The sequence below is a fragment of the Porites lutea genome, chromosome 4, assembly GCF_958299795.1.
Source record: "Porites lutea chromosome 4, jaPorLute2.1, whole genome shotgun sequence".
NCBI classification, from domain to species: Eukaryota; Metazoa; Cnidaria; class Anthozoa; order Scleractinia; family Poritidae; genus Porites; species Porites lutea.
In genome coordinates this window covers 45,340,413-45,357,367 of record NC_133204.1, presented here as the reverse complement: position 1 = coordinate 45,357,367, position 16,955 = coordinate 45,340,413, and the positions used below count along the sequence as shown (strand labels likewise).

Genomic DNA, 16,955 nt, shown 5'->3' with positions numbered 1-16,955 from the left:
ATTCCTTTTATATTCTTAGAATGACCTTTGAGCTTTAGCTACTGTATATCAAAGTGCAACTAATAAAATGTGGAAGCAGAATTCATCAATTTGTTCAAGAGTTCCTTCAACTTCTGATGACTGATTTCTTGTCTGTAGATGGAACGTAAACTGGAGGCAGCACAGGAAAGTATTGGAGATCATCAGCAAACAATTCTGAAGTTCAGGGATTTGGTGGCCAAACTACAGGTGAGAACTGTGTTTATTACCAATAAGGAATTGCTTGATATCAGTGATGTTGTAGCTAATAGAAAGCTAAACAATGATGACAACTATAGCAATGAGAAAACAAAAAAAGACAAAGAGAAGGCTCATTACCAGGTCTTTATCTCTTGATAAGCAAGAATCCAGCAACAGTTTGAATTAGAGGTAGAAGTAGACAGAATAATATAGATGATACCATTGCTATTATTTCATTGTCTAATTTTCCACTTATTTTTACAGGAAAACAATCGAGCTATGCAAGTGCAGCAAGAAGACTCGGAAAAACAAAAGATCATAGACATTCCTTCACCTGAGCTGCTTGACTTTAAGGTCAAAGCTGCTGAGTTCAAGACCTTCACTAAGGTAATGAGTTACTTACAAAATTGAGTGTAATAGACCCACAGTTTTTTTTTCAATTTTTGTCCGGGGCCAGGGCTGAAAGAATATCTTTACATCAGTTAAGTTGCCAAGTTTGAATGTGATTTTTTAAAAGCAAAATAATAAAGACATAGCTCTTTAAAGTCGCAAAATTTTACCAAAGCAAGCAAAAGTATTGCTCCACAAAGTGGCAAAATTTTACGGAGGTTTGTATGGTGGGGGCAAGCATATTATCTCACAAAAATGTTGCGAGGGAGTATCAATGATTTAAATATCAGCTTTGTATCTCAACCAAAATGTTGGGACAACGTTGGGTCCTCCTTAGACAGAGGAATTAGACCAATTCTATGAGCGCAAGTGTAGGACGAAAGACAGTTACAAATGGCTGAAGCCATTTTTTTTTTTTGTAGACCATGGAAAATGACTTGAGAAAGTACGAACTAGAGCAAGCTAATGAGCAGATTAAAATGCTTCACTCGTTCATGCCTGAGACATTCTTAAGGAGAGGAGGTGAGTAAGAGGAGTTAATGGTAGTCAGTATCATAACTATGTATTACAGCTACTGACAATTTCTGGGTTGTGGATTGCTAACTATACATTTCAGCATTATCATCTTGCATATTGACTATTGTTAACTTAACTAACATTGCGCCAGCATTTCACCAGCATTTCACTATAGCATTTGAAGAAGGACATGGTTTGGAAATACAGGAGAATTGGGATGGGGGCGGTCAATTCTTGATACAGTCGAACCTCTCCACAATGGCTACCTTGGGGACAGAAGAAAGTAGCCGTTGTGGAGTGGTGGCCATTATAGGGAGGTAGGGGTGTAATATGACACTGAGTCTCAGCTTGAGGTACATGTTCTAAGAATGGTCTTACAAGAAAAGTAATGTATTTACCCTTTAATTGAATTGAAAGACTTGCCCCGATTACTCCTTGACCCGCCATATGGATCAAGTTTTGTGACCATTCTTGTCATTTTCGTCAGTCACTGAAAAAACCGGCCGTTGTCGAGAGGTTATTTCGGCAGTTGGGGACACGCTTTGGTCGCCATTGCCGTTGTAGAGAGGTGGCCATTAGTGGAGGTTTGACTGTATTTTGGAGTCAAAATGGGCCAAACGAAGGACCTCTGTCAAGGAAAAGAAAAGGGGTGGGAGTCGAGAATGTGAGGTACCGAAGGCAAAATGAAAAAATCGACACTTTAAAAGATCACTGATAGCCCTGTTCGTCTTATTGTAGGTGACAATGAGAGTGTTCTGTTGCTCTTACTTATTCCACGCCTGAGTTACAAGACTGAACTGCTACAATCTCAACTCAGACAGAAGGTACATTTTGTGTTTGTTTTTTGAGAATTTTTTTTACAGAACTGTACAAACCCTTTTAGCTCATTGGTTGAAAGCTTCTATTGGCTATGAGGGTACAAACAATAGAAATGGTGCAGTCCTTCGTCACACAACACGAGGAGCTTTTCATGACTTTTGTCCAAGGGGGCTACGAAGGAGACTATGACAATGCATGTATATTTCTTACATGGTCTTGTGTCGTTGAAATTTACTCTTCCATTGCCTGTGATAACTGAGCTTCACTTTCTTTTGTGCAGTATGAGATAGCTGAATGCCTTGAAGACCCCAAGAAGATCCATGGGGATGTTGGAGAGGGATTAAGCTTTGCTACTGGGTTGATCTACCAACTTGCTACTCTGCAAGCAGTCATCAAGAATATTGAAAGGTATATTGAATCAATTTTCTTCCTTGAAACTACTATTTGACCTTACACAGTATTATGGCCATATGAGAAAAAACAACGTTCAACCAAAGCATTTATCCAGAGGGTGAAAACTGGAAATGAAGGCTGTATATCGGTTCTTGCCTCCTTAGTATTACTCTCTACTCTGGGAAAATTTCAATGGGTGCGTATTGCATGTGTTCTGAAATCCCGAACCTGTTTCAGACCAAAATTTGTGATTGAAATTGTTTCTACTCTTTCTTCTCAAGCTCAAGAGACCAACGGTAAAAAAACCTAACTAACGCCAGACCCTGGGGTTAATTCAGGAAAACCTTACAATGATAATTTACAAGCATGACTATTGTTTTCAGACTCAAAAAAAATAGCTTTACAACTTTTAACTAAGGCCTATTTCAAAGGGAGAACTTTTCATATACCGAACCTAATCCCTTCAATTAAGTACTTAAAAAAGATCGACGTTTGAATCAATAAACTCCGACAAGTTTAATTTGAATCTACCCATGAATTAAGATCGAGTGGCCCACATGGGAATTTCGACTATGGAGCGACTTCGTTTCAAAGGTCGAACTTTTCATGTGCCGAATCTAATGCATGAATTACCATAATTTATTTTGATAGCTAAGCATTGTAGATCATTGCAAACGTGAAAATGAATTGAGTCCGACTAATGAAGTTCGACGTTTGAATCAATCGTTGTACTTATTTCTCATAGGTCTACCCAAATAGGTTTTAGGTTCGGTACATGAAAAGTTCGACGTTTGAACTGTTTGAACTGTATTTGTGTTTGAAGGGCTCTGAATAAATGTGATGCTGGCTTATTTAACAAGTTAGTGGGTATATACCCAGAACTAGCCGTTCATGAGAGAGCATTGGATACACTGATTGACTTGTTCAGGAAAGACCAGGTACCAATCAACGATTTTTCGTCTCTCCTGTCGCCAGGCGAATTAAGGTGATGTTACACGAGACGATTCGCAACAACGATCTTTAGCGCAACAAAGCTTTGCAGTGTTGGAACAATGTTGTTACTATGCGAAACAATGTTGCAAAGGTTTGTTGAGCTAAAAATCGTCGTTGCGAATCGTCTCGTGTAACATCACTTTTAGGTTTAGTAGCTTTCATTTGAAAAGTCAGTTTCTGGCAGAAGCCGATTTTTAGGAGCCTCCATAAAAAAACGAAAGGTGCTGTAACCTTGAATCAACCATTTCCCGTTTTAATTTATTTTTTAGAACTATAATTTCCCGCGAAATTATCGTTTCCGGGGTCTTCCGCACAGAAGCTCATAAGAAAAAATGGCGGCCGTGGGAGGAAACTGTTTTCTTTGTTCTCTCGCCGTTTTTTCTTATTTTTCTCCTTCATTTTGTTGTATTTCAGCTTGATTACACCGTTTCCATGGAGCCATTGGAGAAGGCAATTCACTATTACACTGTAAGTCATCTAAATCAGATATAGAAAAGTAATAAAAATTTTGTGTTACACAGGATAGAAAAGGTCTCAAGGAGAAGTCTTAATTCAATTCCAGAGAAATTGGCCTGCATTTCACAAAATATCCGAGTTGGGATAATTGCGATGAGGTTATTTATTTGACGATGGCAGGAATAGCTCAGTCAGTAGAGCGCTTGACTGCAGAGTGGGAGGTCGCGGGTTCGATTCTCGGGGCTGGAGCAATACTCAGAGTCTTAAAGTAAATGAGAAATGACGGTACTGCGTTTGCCTTACAAACGGCTAGACCGTCGCTTGGCTCGAATGACCACGTAAAATGGCGGTCCCGTCTCCAGTTGGAGACGTTAAAATACAGTGATTTTGTTACAAATAGTTACGGTGAGTCCTGGGACTCATCCTGTGAAAGATCATGAGTCCCAGTCCAGAACCATTGAAAAAATTTTTTTCGGCCCTTCGGGCCTCAGTTTAGTCTGAGAATAAGGGGGGCTGGTCCCCCGGGCCCCTCCCCTGGATCCGCCACTGCTTATCATATCAGGATTTAACTCGATGATGATGATTTGATGTAAATACGTCTTTAAATGAATCAAACTTGTTTTGCAGACCATGGTTCGGTTCCACTTAGCTGGTAAACCTGTGTCGTGTTCAGATTTTCTGGCAGATGAATTGAGGTTATTTTCTGCTGGCACTGAAGGTTCAACTATAGAGATTGAAAGGATGAAAAAATTCGCAAAGGTTCGTTGATTTAGTTTTTACAGCGTTTTGTCGTCAATTTTTGCGAGCCTTGTTGTAAATGTTTTCTATAGGCTCTGCACACCGCTTGTTTGCCATAGATCAGGAAATGGTCAGGCAAAAATAAAATTATTTTATAGTGCGGGACAATTGGAAGAAGATTGTCCAATCACGACAGTTTCTGAAAACAAGAGTTTCAAGTTTTTTTTGCAAGTGGACCAATAACAGACTTGCCAACTCCCAAAAGGTAAAAAATGTGAGATTCTGAACCTAGAGCTATGAAAAGTGGTGAGAAATGGGTGAAAAGGCATGAGTTGTCCCAAATCTCCTAGTGGAAGGACTTTCAGTGGAGATTATGGGTATTGGAGCAGTAAACATCACGATCAGTTTTACGATATTTTAGGTTTTGTAATATCTATGTTTTGTTGGCGCCAACTTGAAATAAGGGAAACAGTAAGTCTGCACATTTGGTGGCAGCGGCAAGTCGCAGGAGGCTAAAAGAATGTAACCTTGGGTTGAGCTGGCTTCCTATTGATATCTTGTTGGGAAGCGAACCCTACAGCTCCAAAACTTTTGGAGTTTGACTTTTCGGGAAAGCGTGAGAAATCAGTTGCCAACTCGTGAGTACGTGTGTCAGGTCCCAAAATCGTGAGGCTCATTTTTATTTTAGGCTTGGCAAGTCGGCCATAAAATTCAAGGTTCAACGTTGCAGCCGTTGAAAACTTTAAAACCGTCCGAACATACCTGACCTCTCAGGAAACAGCCCTCAAATTTATGAATGTTATTGATCCTCTGACAAAAAAATTAGAATCTTTTGTTTCAGAAAACGTTGTGATTGGACAGTCTTCTTTTAAGTGCCCCTGGCTTAGTGTCCGCACTCAGAGTCACAGAAAAGTCAGGGAATTTTATTTTGAGAAAGTGAAATTGAAATTTTATCACCAAGGATTAAACACCATTGTAGGCTTAAAGAAGCTTTTCACTGTCACTGTGGTCTCAAGTGATGTCCTGCTTTCGCTAATGAAAGAGGCGAACTGTCACTATCAAACTTAATATTCATGAAAAGAGCGGAAGAGTTGAAATGATGGCCTGAGGCAGTGTATATATCGTACATTTTGTATTTATTTTCTCAAGGTATAATCCTTTTTATATGTGAAGTGCCAGGGAATTTTGAAAAATTATGTCTGTGACAAACATGCACAGCTCTGAATGTTACAACTTGGAAAGGCTATGGCATTTAAACAATTCACTCATAATTAGCTGTTGTAATCTTAATTTTGTGTTCCGTTTCTGTTCTTTTGTCAGAACTGTGATGAGGGAAGTGCTTTTGGTGAGCTTGTTCAAGACATGGAACTGAGAAATGTTGAAGTTCAGCAGTTATGCAGAAAGGTGACTTGACCTCAATTCATCTAGTTTACAGTTAGACTGATTTTTTGGCGTTAAGCCGCAGGAAGTACACTAGCAACTACTCGTTGGTGGTGTAGATGACGGAGTATAGCATTTAGATTCGTTGTTGAACTATCTTGCGTCTCTTTCCTGTACCTCGCTTCGCGTTGGGCTGCATAGCATGTTTTGAAGGCTATGTTGCAATGTAATGAGTTTGTACGGCTTCCGTTACACTTTAGCTCCTAATTAAGTCTCTCTTGACTTGGTTATCAGTCAAACCCGCCAAATTGTTTGGAGTTGTTCTTAAACTTGTCTGCCCTTTGGAGCATCAAGGGTCCTTCGTGATAATTACAGACGTTCGAGTGACCTCAAAGAAATGGAGTTACTATCTGCGGAGGAGACTAAAAAAAATCATTGTGGACGGTAAAAAACACTGACTGGGACCGTATACTCAGTTCCATATCTCATATGAGCGTAGCAAATCATTTAGCTGTGATTTGAACCTTTTAACCTGATTTTATATTTCAGATCAAAATAAGAATGCCTGAAGACCAGTCCAGTACGCTGTCATTTTCTGATAAGGTTTGTGAGAATATTTTAAGGAAAAAATGGTTTGTTCTGAGGAGGCAGCGTGGCCGAGTGGTCAGCGCTTCGGACTCGCAATCCGGCGGTCCCGGGTTAGTCCCGGGTTAGTCCCGAGTCCCGCTCTAGCGACTTGCTGGATTTGTTCTTGGTCGTCCCGAGTTCAAATCTTCGACCAAGCTTGTAAGTTGCCAACTGGTTGCCTCCTGCCAGTTGAGGTTTTTACTCGTGTGATGTTGTATTTGAGTCATTTGTTTCTAAATATTTGAGTGGAGTGCCTGTAAACTAGCTGGATAAGCTAAGTGTACTTTCCACTATAAACAAGCCTTAAACGTCGGGGAAGCCAGCGCAATAGAGACGTTCAGTTCGAGAACGTGGACGAGATTTTTTTCTTGTATTCTTAAAAAATAGAGATCCCAGAAAGCTTTATTTTACTTATTTCATCAGGAAAATAAATACGGTTATTTAATTTTTTATTGACTGAGGTTAAGCCCTCTTCAGATCGCAAAATGATAAAAAAACTTCTATCATTTGACATCTCGCGTAACCCGTAGTAGAATAACGGCGGCTATCACGTTTTCCCGCCAAAACAACGCTGGTTTACGCAAGCCCACTATCCAATGTTGAGAAAATCTTGTACTCGTACTTGCGCTCGTCTTAGAATCTTAAGGTCCATATTACGACAGTGAAAGCAGTACAAACGAAAGGCTTAGTGAGCAAAAAGAATGTCTTAGCATACACGTTTTACAACAAACTTCAAGGTCTGTATTCCCGTTCGCCACAGACCTGTCTGTATCTGATAGCAGAGTCTTGTACCTCCGTGATACCGAATTCAGTCACATGTTAATTAAGCAAAACTTAAAGGGGAAAACTGATGGTTTAAAAGTGTGGCATTTTTGCCGTAACTACTGATGCCATGAGTGAATATGAATTGGTTTCCTGAAACTGTTCTTAGAGTGTTATTGATTTGACTTTCTATGTCTACTTTCTGCCTGTAGATCGATGCACCTTGTGTCTCCTACTCATGTTGTTTTTCTGTGATTCAGGTTCAAGAGTCATTGATTGCCTGCGCGAAACAGCAGAGTCAACAGCTCAAATTTTGTCGAGAATTAGCTTCTGCAGTGTCACAGAAGGCGTCTAGTTTAGCTGGTAAGAACGATTAGCAAACTCCTGTTTCTGCACAATAGCATCCCCTCCTGTTGTTCTTAACTGTTCTTCTGCACATGTCAGCTGAAATGTTATGTATCGGCGTCGCTTTCGGTAACATCACCCAATCAGAGGTAAAACCAAAACAACCCGTGACTTGCTCGCTCGCATTTTCGCGCGCGCTAATCGCCCTCTGCCATTCCTTGTCTCTTACTGTTTTTTCTTCCAAACACTGCTAAGCCTGACTAACCCATGAGACTTTGTCGTGAACTCGACTGTTTCCGTGGGTAGCGGCCCAGCAACATGTTACGGACGCAGATTTGCTTTTGAGTCAAAAGTTTTATGGTTAAACTACTTCAGAAGTACAAACGTCTCCGCCACAGCTTGCCTTAGCTCAGGCGGTATTTTAGTTTCAGGACTTTTAATACAGTTTAATACTACTCTATCAATACCACAAAACTTAATCACAGAGTATCGAAGGGAGCCTTTGGTGATTGCTAGACATTTCAGATACCTTGTTTTTACTTTACAGAAAATGAACATTTGCTAAGTGGCCAGCTAGATAAGTTAGCAACCGATATAGCGGTGCTTGTGTTTGAAACCGATGAAATCCCTTGTAGAGATATTGTCAGGTTAGTTGAACTATTATCTTAAACTTCATTTATACCAGCAGGTTTTTTTCTTATCAGAATTTCCTTAGTAAGTAAGAAAACTTGGCAGGTATTTTTTTTGTACAGGATAAACCCAACAAGTCTTCCCATCTTGATTCTAAACGAGCAAGACTTGTACGTGTAAATAGGACTTATTCTGTCTTTTTTGTTTTTCGTGTCTGTCTGTCTCAGTATCTCTGTGTGTTTGTCTGTCTTTCTGTGTGTCCGTCGTTTTGTTTAATATCTAGCTTTATTGTAATAAAAAGGAGAACTTAATTTGAATGTCAATGTATTTCGCACGAAAGGAGTAATTGAGGACAGTATTGTTTTTACTTCTCCTACTCGAGACGGGACCGCCATTTTACGAGGTCAACTGAGCCACACGAAGGTCTAACCGTATGCAAAGCAAAGGCAGTACCTTCATTACTTTGAGTATTTGTCCGGTCCCGGGAATCGAACCCGCGTCCTCCCGCTCAAGCGCTCTTCCGGCTGAGCTTTTCCTGCCATGGGAAACTTACGCTAATCCTCAACATTTTTTCACTTATTTCTGTTCCAGTCAAACGTTCCATGAAATCATCTCGTTCCTATACTCATTTGTAACCAAAATGCAGGAAGGTGATTATGATGCGGAGCTGCCTAAGGAGGAGTCCAAGGTATGCCAGCGGCAATTCGTGTTCTTTGCTATTGTTTTTTGTTTGTTTGTTTTTTAATCTTTCTTTGTCTTTTCTTTTCCTTATTTTTGTAACGATATTAATGAAATTAATGTTCCATTCCCTCCCCCCAAAAAACAATAAAAGTAATAGTAATAATAATAATAATAATAATAATAATAATAATGATAATAATAATAATAATAATAATAATAATAATAATAATAATAATAATAATAAAATAATAATGGGAGTGATTTTGTTCACAGATTAGGGTCCTCCCTCATCTGTTTAGAGAGGGCACTTGTCTTCCTTTGGACCTATTCAAAGTTTACCAATCAAACACGCTACATTTTTGTTAAACTCGCTTTGCAGCAATGAATGCTGCACGTTTTACCACAGAGTACTGTTGCCTGTTGCCGAAGCTTTCACAGTTTTTTTTTTTTACACTTTTAAAGGGTTTTTTTTCAACCAGCAGTAATGTTCGCCTTGCCTAGTCCCTAGGCCTCATTATTGCGCGCGGCCGATGCATTTCGGGTCACGTGGCCCGAGCCAGGTTTTGAGCGTTCGTCTCGGATACGTCACCGAAATGCATTGGCGGAGAAAGCCTGGGAAGACGCCCTACAAGGACTAGGCAAATGTTCACCCAATATGACTCTGATCTCTTTTTTTTTAGGTGGATCCGCCATATCTTCAGCGTGCAAAAGCCTTTAAGTCTGAGTTGTTTGATTCAGCTGGTGTGGAAGAAAAACTACTACAGAAAGAGAACGAGTTCATGGATCTCAAGAAAAATATGAAATTGAAGGTATTATGGACTTAGAGATAGAAATAATCAGAACCTTTTCCATCTGGGGAATTTCTTTTGCGACACGCTTATTAAAATGAGACAGATGTGAGTGTTTCCAATTCATCGTACAGAGAGTGACTGATATAACCTTTACAAACGTCTCTTCTTCCTTCCTTATATTTTCAGTTCAATCCTTTGATCTATGGATACGGACCCGGCGTGAAATGAACTTTTTTGCTTCCACTTCCTTGTTTCCTTTCTATGTTAAAGACAAGTGTTTGCTAATTATTGTGTTGTAATCTCTCTTTTGTATTGCCTTTTCTTCCCTCTTCTCTCGTTAATAGAATGAAGAGCTCAGTCAGGCTAACATAAGAATTGGATTATTAGAGAAGCGCTTGGAGAATATAAACAAAGAGGTAAGGCCACTCTGTTTATGAATCCACCGTCTGTGCCGAAAGAAACAGTGCCTTGACACGGTTAGTTATAGTTTCTCGATCCCACTAATATATGCTTGAACGTTTACCCTGACTAAAAGAGGGTTTCTAACCAAACGTAATCAAACTAAACTAAATATTATTTGAAGGTGGAGTTTGAAGATCGTTTGGGGAAGCACCGAGCAATAATTCGTCTCCTTTGGTCCCCCACCTCCAAAAATCACTTGTCACGTACATTCGTGATGCCAAAGGTGTATGTCTGTGATCTTTTTTTGCGTTTGTGTGGTGCGTCCTTTCGGGACAGATAATTTTCGTCTGTGCTTTCTTGTTTGCTTTTTGGGCTGTTTCGTCAAGGATTAATCAGACATAACTTGCCTCGAACCATCACAATGCCAAAAGGGTCTGTCTTTATTGAGTTTGTTCAGTTTGCGTTTGCTTGAGGCGTGTATTCTCGACAGGAAAATTTATTTTGTTTGTTTGCGTCTTTGGCCTTTCGGACTGTTTCTGGGTTTATCAATCATGGGCAACCAATTTAATTCTCGATTGGTCTTAACTTAGTCTTTTTATCAACAAATTCAGCATGAGACCGTTAGTCGCCATTTGAATAAATAATTTTACTTGTTAATCGTTGGGCAAAGCCGAGACGTAAGAATAACTTGGTTTAGGTGATCGAAAACATTTCAGCATTTGACGGGACGATAATGGTGTTTCAGATGTGTTAACTGGTGGTTTGAAATTATTCCTTGAAGGCGGACGCTAGGGTGGAGGCAGCAAATCGGAAAATGGAACAAGCCACCGGAGATCTGCACAAAAAGGAACGGTAAGCTTCGAACTTTAGTCATAATTTTCTCCACAAAGGGACAAGGTTTTTCTGTTTCCGTGTGTAATTTCGTAAGGTCGATTATCTAAACAGAATCAGACACTATTTGTCATGTTTTCCTGCTTCCTTCAGTTTGTCCATGAAAACAATACTTAAATTTTCTTGGGCATTCTACCTCCATAAAAGTACCTACGTAACCATTTTCCTTCAGTTGCTCTGAGAGTAATATCTCAAGTAAGTCTCAATACCTCTTTTGTGTTTTGTTTATTTAGTGAATTTGAAGATACTATGGATGCTCTTCAACTGGATATTGACAATCTGGAACGCGAGAAAGTGGATATGAAGAAACGTTTAGATGCGTATTCAAAGAAGTCTCTCCTAGCAGACTTAGCACGCCATGCTTCATCGTCGTCCAGTATTGCAGCTGTTGTGGCAGGTATGTAATGGCGATTGCCTTCGTCATCACCGCCACTACTTGCACCCTCGTCATCATCAGCACCCACCATCAACACCATAATCATAAACATCATTACCATCACCACCATCAACTCCGTCATCATCATTAGCACAAATGCCATCATCATCATCAGCAGCAGTAGCAGCATGACCAGCATCATCATCGTCATCATCACCATAATATCATCATTATCATCATCATCATCAAAAATAAAAAAACAAACAGCGGTGATAAACATTGTGAACTTTCGCATTTTTTCTTGAAACTTTACGTTTCTATGCTATACAGTTTATGAAGTGCTACTAACCACGCAACCAAGAATACGATTGCGGGCTCCCATGTTGCTCGCCCGTAATAAACAAAACGTTTCTGTTATGCACACCAGCTGCTCAAATGTTATAAAAAAAGCACGATGTAATTATTCTATCCCATCAGGTGCTGCGGCAGTGAAGGCAGGCGGTGGCTCTCCCCTGAGGGGTGGTGCGGGGGCAGGTCAACAGCCTGTTCAAGTGGTCATCAAGGACTCACCTATCATACTGGCACAGGTATCCGTACTCTTAAATTTTGACCCAGCAAGTTTAATTTCAACTAAATTCGATTACACATTGTAGAGGGTAATTAAGATTCCAGTCCCCAGTATCTGAGGGAAAACACCGTGTGATTCGCATTAGAGGAATGTGCCTCGCTGATTTTTGTCATCAATATGTACCCGCGTGTCCGTTGAATTATAACACGGACTACACTATACTGTGGGCGTACGTTGTAAGGCTCAAAGGCATGATCACGTGTGAAGACATCGCTTGATCAACAGCAAACACGCCTGGAAATGTGATTCCATAACACCAAAACATTTCCGTTGATAGTCAAAAAATTATGTTTTAAGTCTTCTTAATCCTTTTTTTCAAAAACGTTTTCCATTGCCTAATAAGATTTAACACTTGTGAAATTTTACGTTGCGTTTCAATGACAAAAAACCTCATCTTCTGAAGAAAAACGAATGACATAAAATGAACATTTTAATGTTGTTTGTCATGTCGCTGATTACTTGAGCTTCTTTTACCTTTTTAGGTGGATTCGCTCAAGATTGCTTTGAAGCATCTGAGAAATGAAAACATCAGGCTCAAAAGCCAGCAATTGAAGGTGCGAGGACATTTTACATGGTCTAAATTACGTCGGTATAGTTAATGAGTCAGTCAGTCAGTCAGTGAGTCTCTGTTGGTTTTTTTTTTGTCCGTCAGCCTTCCGGTTAATCAGCTAGTTATGTTCCTACTCGATTATTCAGTCGTCCAGTGAACAACAATGAGATATTCAGTCAAGGAATCAGTTAGCCAGTTGGCCAGTTTGTTCTTACGTTTGTTAGAGATTCAGTCGGCTAAGCAGCTAGTTTGTATGCCCATTCGTCAGTCAGTCAGTTTTTCAGCTGGTCTTGCAGTCGTTTGCCTGATTAAAGAACTAATATCTTATCTCGTCGACGATCAAGTTTACGTGTGGAGTGCACTTATGATCAATATACTGGACGAAGTGGCACCTGTGAAAAAAATGCGTGTGCGTGATAAAGATGTGCCCTACATGACGTCTCATTGGAAAAGTGCGATTAGAGCTAAACGCAGAGCAAATGACAAGTACTTGAAAAACAAAACGCCAGAAAATTGGGAATTACGACGTAAAGCCAGAAACGAGGCCACTAAACAAAGAAGAATCGCCATCAAACAGTACTGGTATAATAAGTCAAACGATTTGAAAAACAATCCCAAGGCGTTTTTCAAAACTTTCAAGCCATTTTTGGGTTCTAAGAGCTGCACTGAAAGAAACGACATCCACTTAAAAATAAACGGCAGTATGATAACGGATCAACAACAAGTGGCTGAGGAATTGGTTGAGCATTTTGCTACCTTGGCGGATGGCATTGGCTCGATTGAAAGAAAGTCAATAGAGGACTTTAGAGACCATCCTTGTGTTCAGAGGATACAATATGAAAATAGGAATTCCACTCAGACCATTGAAATCGAACCGGTTACACAGGGTCAAGTCCTTGCAGCTCTTGATTCGCTGAACGTAAACAAAGCCACCGGCACTGATGGAATTCCTTCAAAGGCTTTAAAAACAGGTGCTAATGAATTATCCGCTCCACTAACCACCTTGTTCAATTCTTGTATTAACAAGAATGCATGACCTAGTGAATGGAAATATGGGCATTGGGCCCCAGTATACAAAAAGGATGACAGAAATGCAAAGGAAAACTACCGGCCCATAACTCTCTTACCATGTGTAAGTAAAGTTCTTGAGAAGTTGGTTGGAGCGCAGATCAACTCTGGCTTTGGTAATTGCATTTACCAAAACTCATCCGCTTATCGCAAACCTCACAGCTGCGAAACAACATTGATCAATTTAGTAGAGGATTGGAGAATAGCGAGGGATCGAAGACAGGTTGTGAGCATACTTTCAACTGACATGTCAAAGGCATTTGACTCGTTACACCCACCACTACTTCTGAACAAGCTTGAAGCGTACGGTTTTCTGGAAAGCGCTATTCAACTTTTAAACAGCTATTTAAATGAACGGAAACATCAAGTAAAGATCGGCCGTCATGTTAGTTGGAGCCGATTCGTGAGTCGCGGCTGTCCTCAGGGTTCCGCGCTTGGCCCGTTGTTATGGAATGTTTTCCAGAATGACCTATCCTACTGCCTAACAGCGAACTTGTCTATGTATGCTGACGACCATCAAATTTACCATGCAGGAGCAGACCAGGCAGCTGTGACTTCCCAGTTAAAGGATAGTGCCAACTTAGCAACAACGTGGTATGATTCTAACTTATTGGCGGGAAACCTCAAAAAGTACCAAGTTTTGAACTTGGGCTTCACTCAAAATGACAGCAATATTTGTGTGAATGATGTTGTAATTGAAACTAAAGATAATATCATACTTCTAGGAGTAGTGTTAGATTCTAAGCTAAATTTCTCTGAGCATATAATATCTACCTGTAAAAAAGCCAGCCAGAGAATTGGTGTTCTAATGAGACTACGTAATCTAATTCCTATGAAATCTAAGTTAATATTATTCAAAAGCGCGATATTACCATTCCTCACCTACTGTCACCTAGTGTGGCATTTTTGCAAAGCGAGTGACACTCGAAAGCTTGAAAGACTACAAGAAAGAGGACTTAGAGCGGTTTTCAAGGATAATAATTCTAGTTATGAACAACTATTAGAGAAGGCAGACCTGCCCACACTACTAAATAGTCGCTTACAGGATCTGTGCATCCTTATGTATAAAGTAAAGCATAAACTGTGCCCTGCATATATAAGTAACATCTTTAAAGAACCAAATAGTAATTACAATCTGAGGCAAGCAGATTTCTCTATACTTAGGTATGAGACAGTCACCTACGCCAAGCACTCTATTTGTCTATCGACAAAACTACCCAAGAGTATTAGGGACGTCACAACCCTAATGTCGTTTAAAAGCAAGATACGCCAACTCAATATAAGTGAACTTTTAGATGATGGCTGCGCAGGCTGTAGCCTTTGTTCATTTTGACTTCTGTATATTTTTACTATAAATCTCGTAATTAGATAACTATGGATATTTTACCTACTACTGTATATAGTTTTTACTTTGTATATTCTCCCCTAATTGGTGTCCCCAAATTAGTAAGGGATTCTTTTTTCCCTGGCTAGACGGCTTTGACACTTTAATAAAGTTTCTATCTATCTATCTATCTAAGTGTGAATACTTCATAGAAATTGCATACGTTCGATATCTACCCACGAATTATTGATGTGTGAGGGCAGCGAATGAGTGAAATTTCTGTACAAAACACTTTCCATGTGGCATTGTTTTGCTTATATTCGTACTGTGACATTTGAACTTAATATCTGCATTCATGTATTTGCAATAAGCAGTGGCTTCATATGCGCAGTAGTTACGGCAAGGACTAACGCATTTAGTTTTCAAGTAATCAATTCATTAAGAGACACTTGGCCTGGTTTGACTGTTAAGCTCTTGATTTGCTTTACGATAGACTCAATGAATATAGAAAATATCTCGCTTCTTTTTGTCCAGTACTTTTATGGACATTTTTTTATTCCGGCCTTTTCTTTACGTAGCAACAACTGGAAGATTTGCCCAAAATATACGTTCCACCAAGAATCCAGCCTTGCACTGAACCTGAACAGAAATCTGAAGAAAAAGCCAGTGAAGAAAAACCCGAAAAAGAAGCTGTTCCAAGCCTGAATTCCATCACAAGAGAAACTAACAAACTGATGGAGGTATTTAAATTACATGACTTTGGCACAAGTTATGTTTTATCCATTCTATGTTTGGCGTCTCTCTTTTTTTCTTTCTTTCTTTGTGACCTGGTGCTTCATATCTGATGAAAGAGGACGAGATCAAGCGCAAAGAAATTATTTGGGATAGGCTCTGTCACGATGTTAAGTTAACACAATTTTAGTGAAGTTTGAAGAAACTACAAAACATTAATTTAAGGTGTCTAACGTCATTTTCAGACTCGGATAGGAAAATTCAAAGAAGTTGCCGAAAGTAGTGTTTCGCTAATTGACGTGTTATCGTCTTTTTTTCTTGTCAGAACCTGCAAAAGATGAGCGCTTTTCCTAAAGTGGTTGATATTTCTAACAGAAAACCTGGTAAGATGATTAATCGCTCAAGGTGAAAAGAGCAAAAGTTGTTGTTTATTTTCTGGTCCATCCTAACCCTAGTTTGATTATCAATAGGTTCAGTTCCTGCGCTCAATAAATTGACACCTGCCAATCATTTGGTAGAACGAGCTGCTATGTTAAGAGATCTCAAACGACAGAAGGAAGAGGTAGGCTTTACAATTCTTTGAATCGTTAGCACCTCAGTAACCTTGTGTAGCAAAATAGCCAGTAGTATAACCAGTAGTACTACGGCGCAGAACACTTCAGAAACTGAATCACAGCCTCAACAGTTAGAGACTTTCTCAGATAATATTTATTTTATATTTATTTGATTGATTGATTTCTTTATTTTTTGTTGGGCTTTCGGGACTTCGACGCTTGCTCTTTTGCTGCTTAGCCTAATTAAAACCGCTCCGCTCGCATTAAAGAGAAGTCTCGATCGAGGACTGGGGGACTTTCGAGAGTTCGATTTGAACGAAGTCTACACCTGTTACTGTATAATAAATAGTGTCAGAAGAAAGTACTGATTTTTATTGGTAGATTTCATTCGTGATTTGCGTACGTCTTCCAAAAACGCAATGATTAGAACCGTCTACTTTACTAAAGGAAAAACTGATTACTGAGTCAGCATAGAGAGATCGTTGAGAATTCACTCTATCTTGTTTTACTGATTTTTAATGTTTCTCAATTCTTTCCAGCTTCAAGGCAAGATCCAAAAATTAATAGCAGCCGAATATCCTGGAGGAATATCTCAGAGTTCCTTCTCGTCGTTCTTGTCTCCAGATTTTTCCAAGGTATTGTTAGCTGACGTAAATCTTCTATCAAGTGCTCCGGAGGGGGTTAATTATT

General features: G+C 39.6%; 1 protein-coding gene across 1 annotated transcript in view; it reads left to right on the top strand.

Annotated features, from left to right (window-relative positions):
• The window catches only part of LOC140933780 (dynactin subunit 1-like), a 29,630-nt gene that overhangs the window by 10,436 nt on the left and 2,239 nt on the right, over window positions 1–16,955 (top strand). Inside the window, exons 13-35 of the mRNA XM_073383421.1 lie at window positions 139–228; window positions 484–606; window positions 1,032–1,131; window positions 1,864–1,949; window positions 2,225–2,352; window positions 3,161–3,275; window positions 3,745–3,798; window positions 4,414–4,545; window positions 5,845–5,928; window positions 6,454–6,507; window positions 7,554–7,656; window positions 8,186–8,285; window positions 8,860–8,956; window positions 9,630–9,758; window positions 10,085–10,156; window positions 10,924–10,994; window positions 11,267–11,430; window positions 11,887–11,996; window positions 12,520–12,591; window positions 15,558–15,719; window positions 16,037–16,094; window positions 16,182–16,273; window positions 16,805–16,900. Of these exons, the coding sequence (XP_073239522.1) occupies window positions 139–228; window positions 484–606; window positions 1,032–1,131; window positions 1,864–1,949; window positions 2,225–2,352; window positions 3,161–3,275; window positions 3,745–3,798; window positions 4,414–4,545; window positions 5,845–5,928; window positions 6,454–6,507; window positions 7,554–7,656; window positions 8,186–8,285; window positions 8,860–8,956; window positions 9,630–9,758; window positions 10,085–10,156; window positions 10,924–10,994; window positions 11,267–11,430; window positions 11,887–11,996; window positions 12,520–12,591; window positions 15,558–15,719; window positions 16,037–16,094; window positions 16,182–16,273; window positions 16,805–16,900 (2,292 nt within the window). The remainder of the gene's footprint in view (window positions 1–138; window positions 229–483; window positions 607–1,031; window positions 1,132–1,863; window positions 1,950–2,224; window positions 2,353–3,160; window positions 3,276–3,744; window positions 3,799–4,413; window positions 4,546–5,844; window positions 5,929–6,453; window positions 6,508–7,553; window positions 7,657–8,185; window positions 8,286–8,859; window positions 8,957–9,629; window positions 9,759–10,084; window positions 10,157–10,923; window positions 10,995–11,266; window positions 11,431–11,886; window positions 11,997–12,519; window positions 12,592–15,557; window positions 15,720–16,036; window positions 16,095–16,181; window positions 16,274–16,804; window positions 16,901–16,955) is intronic.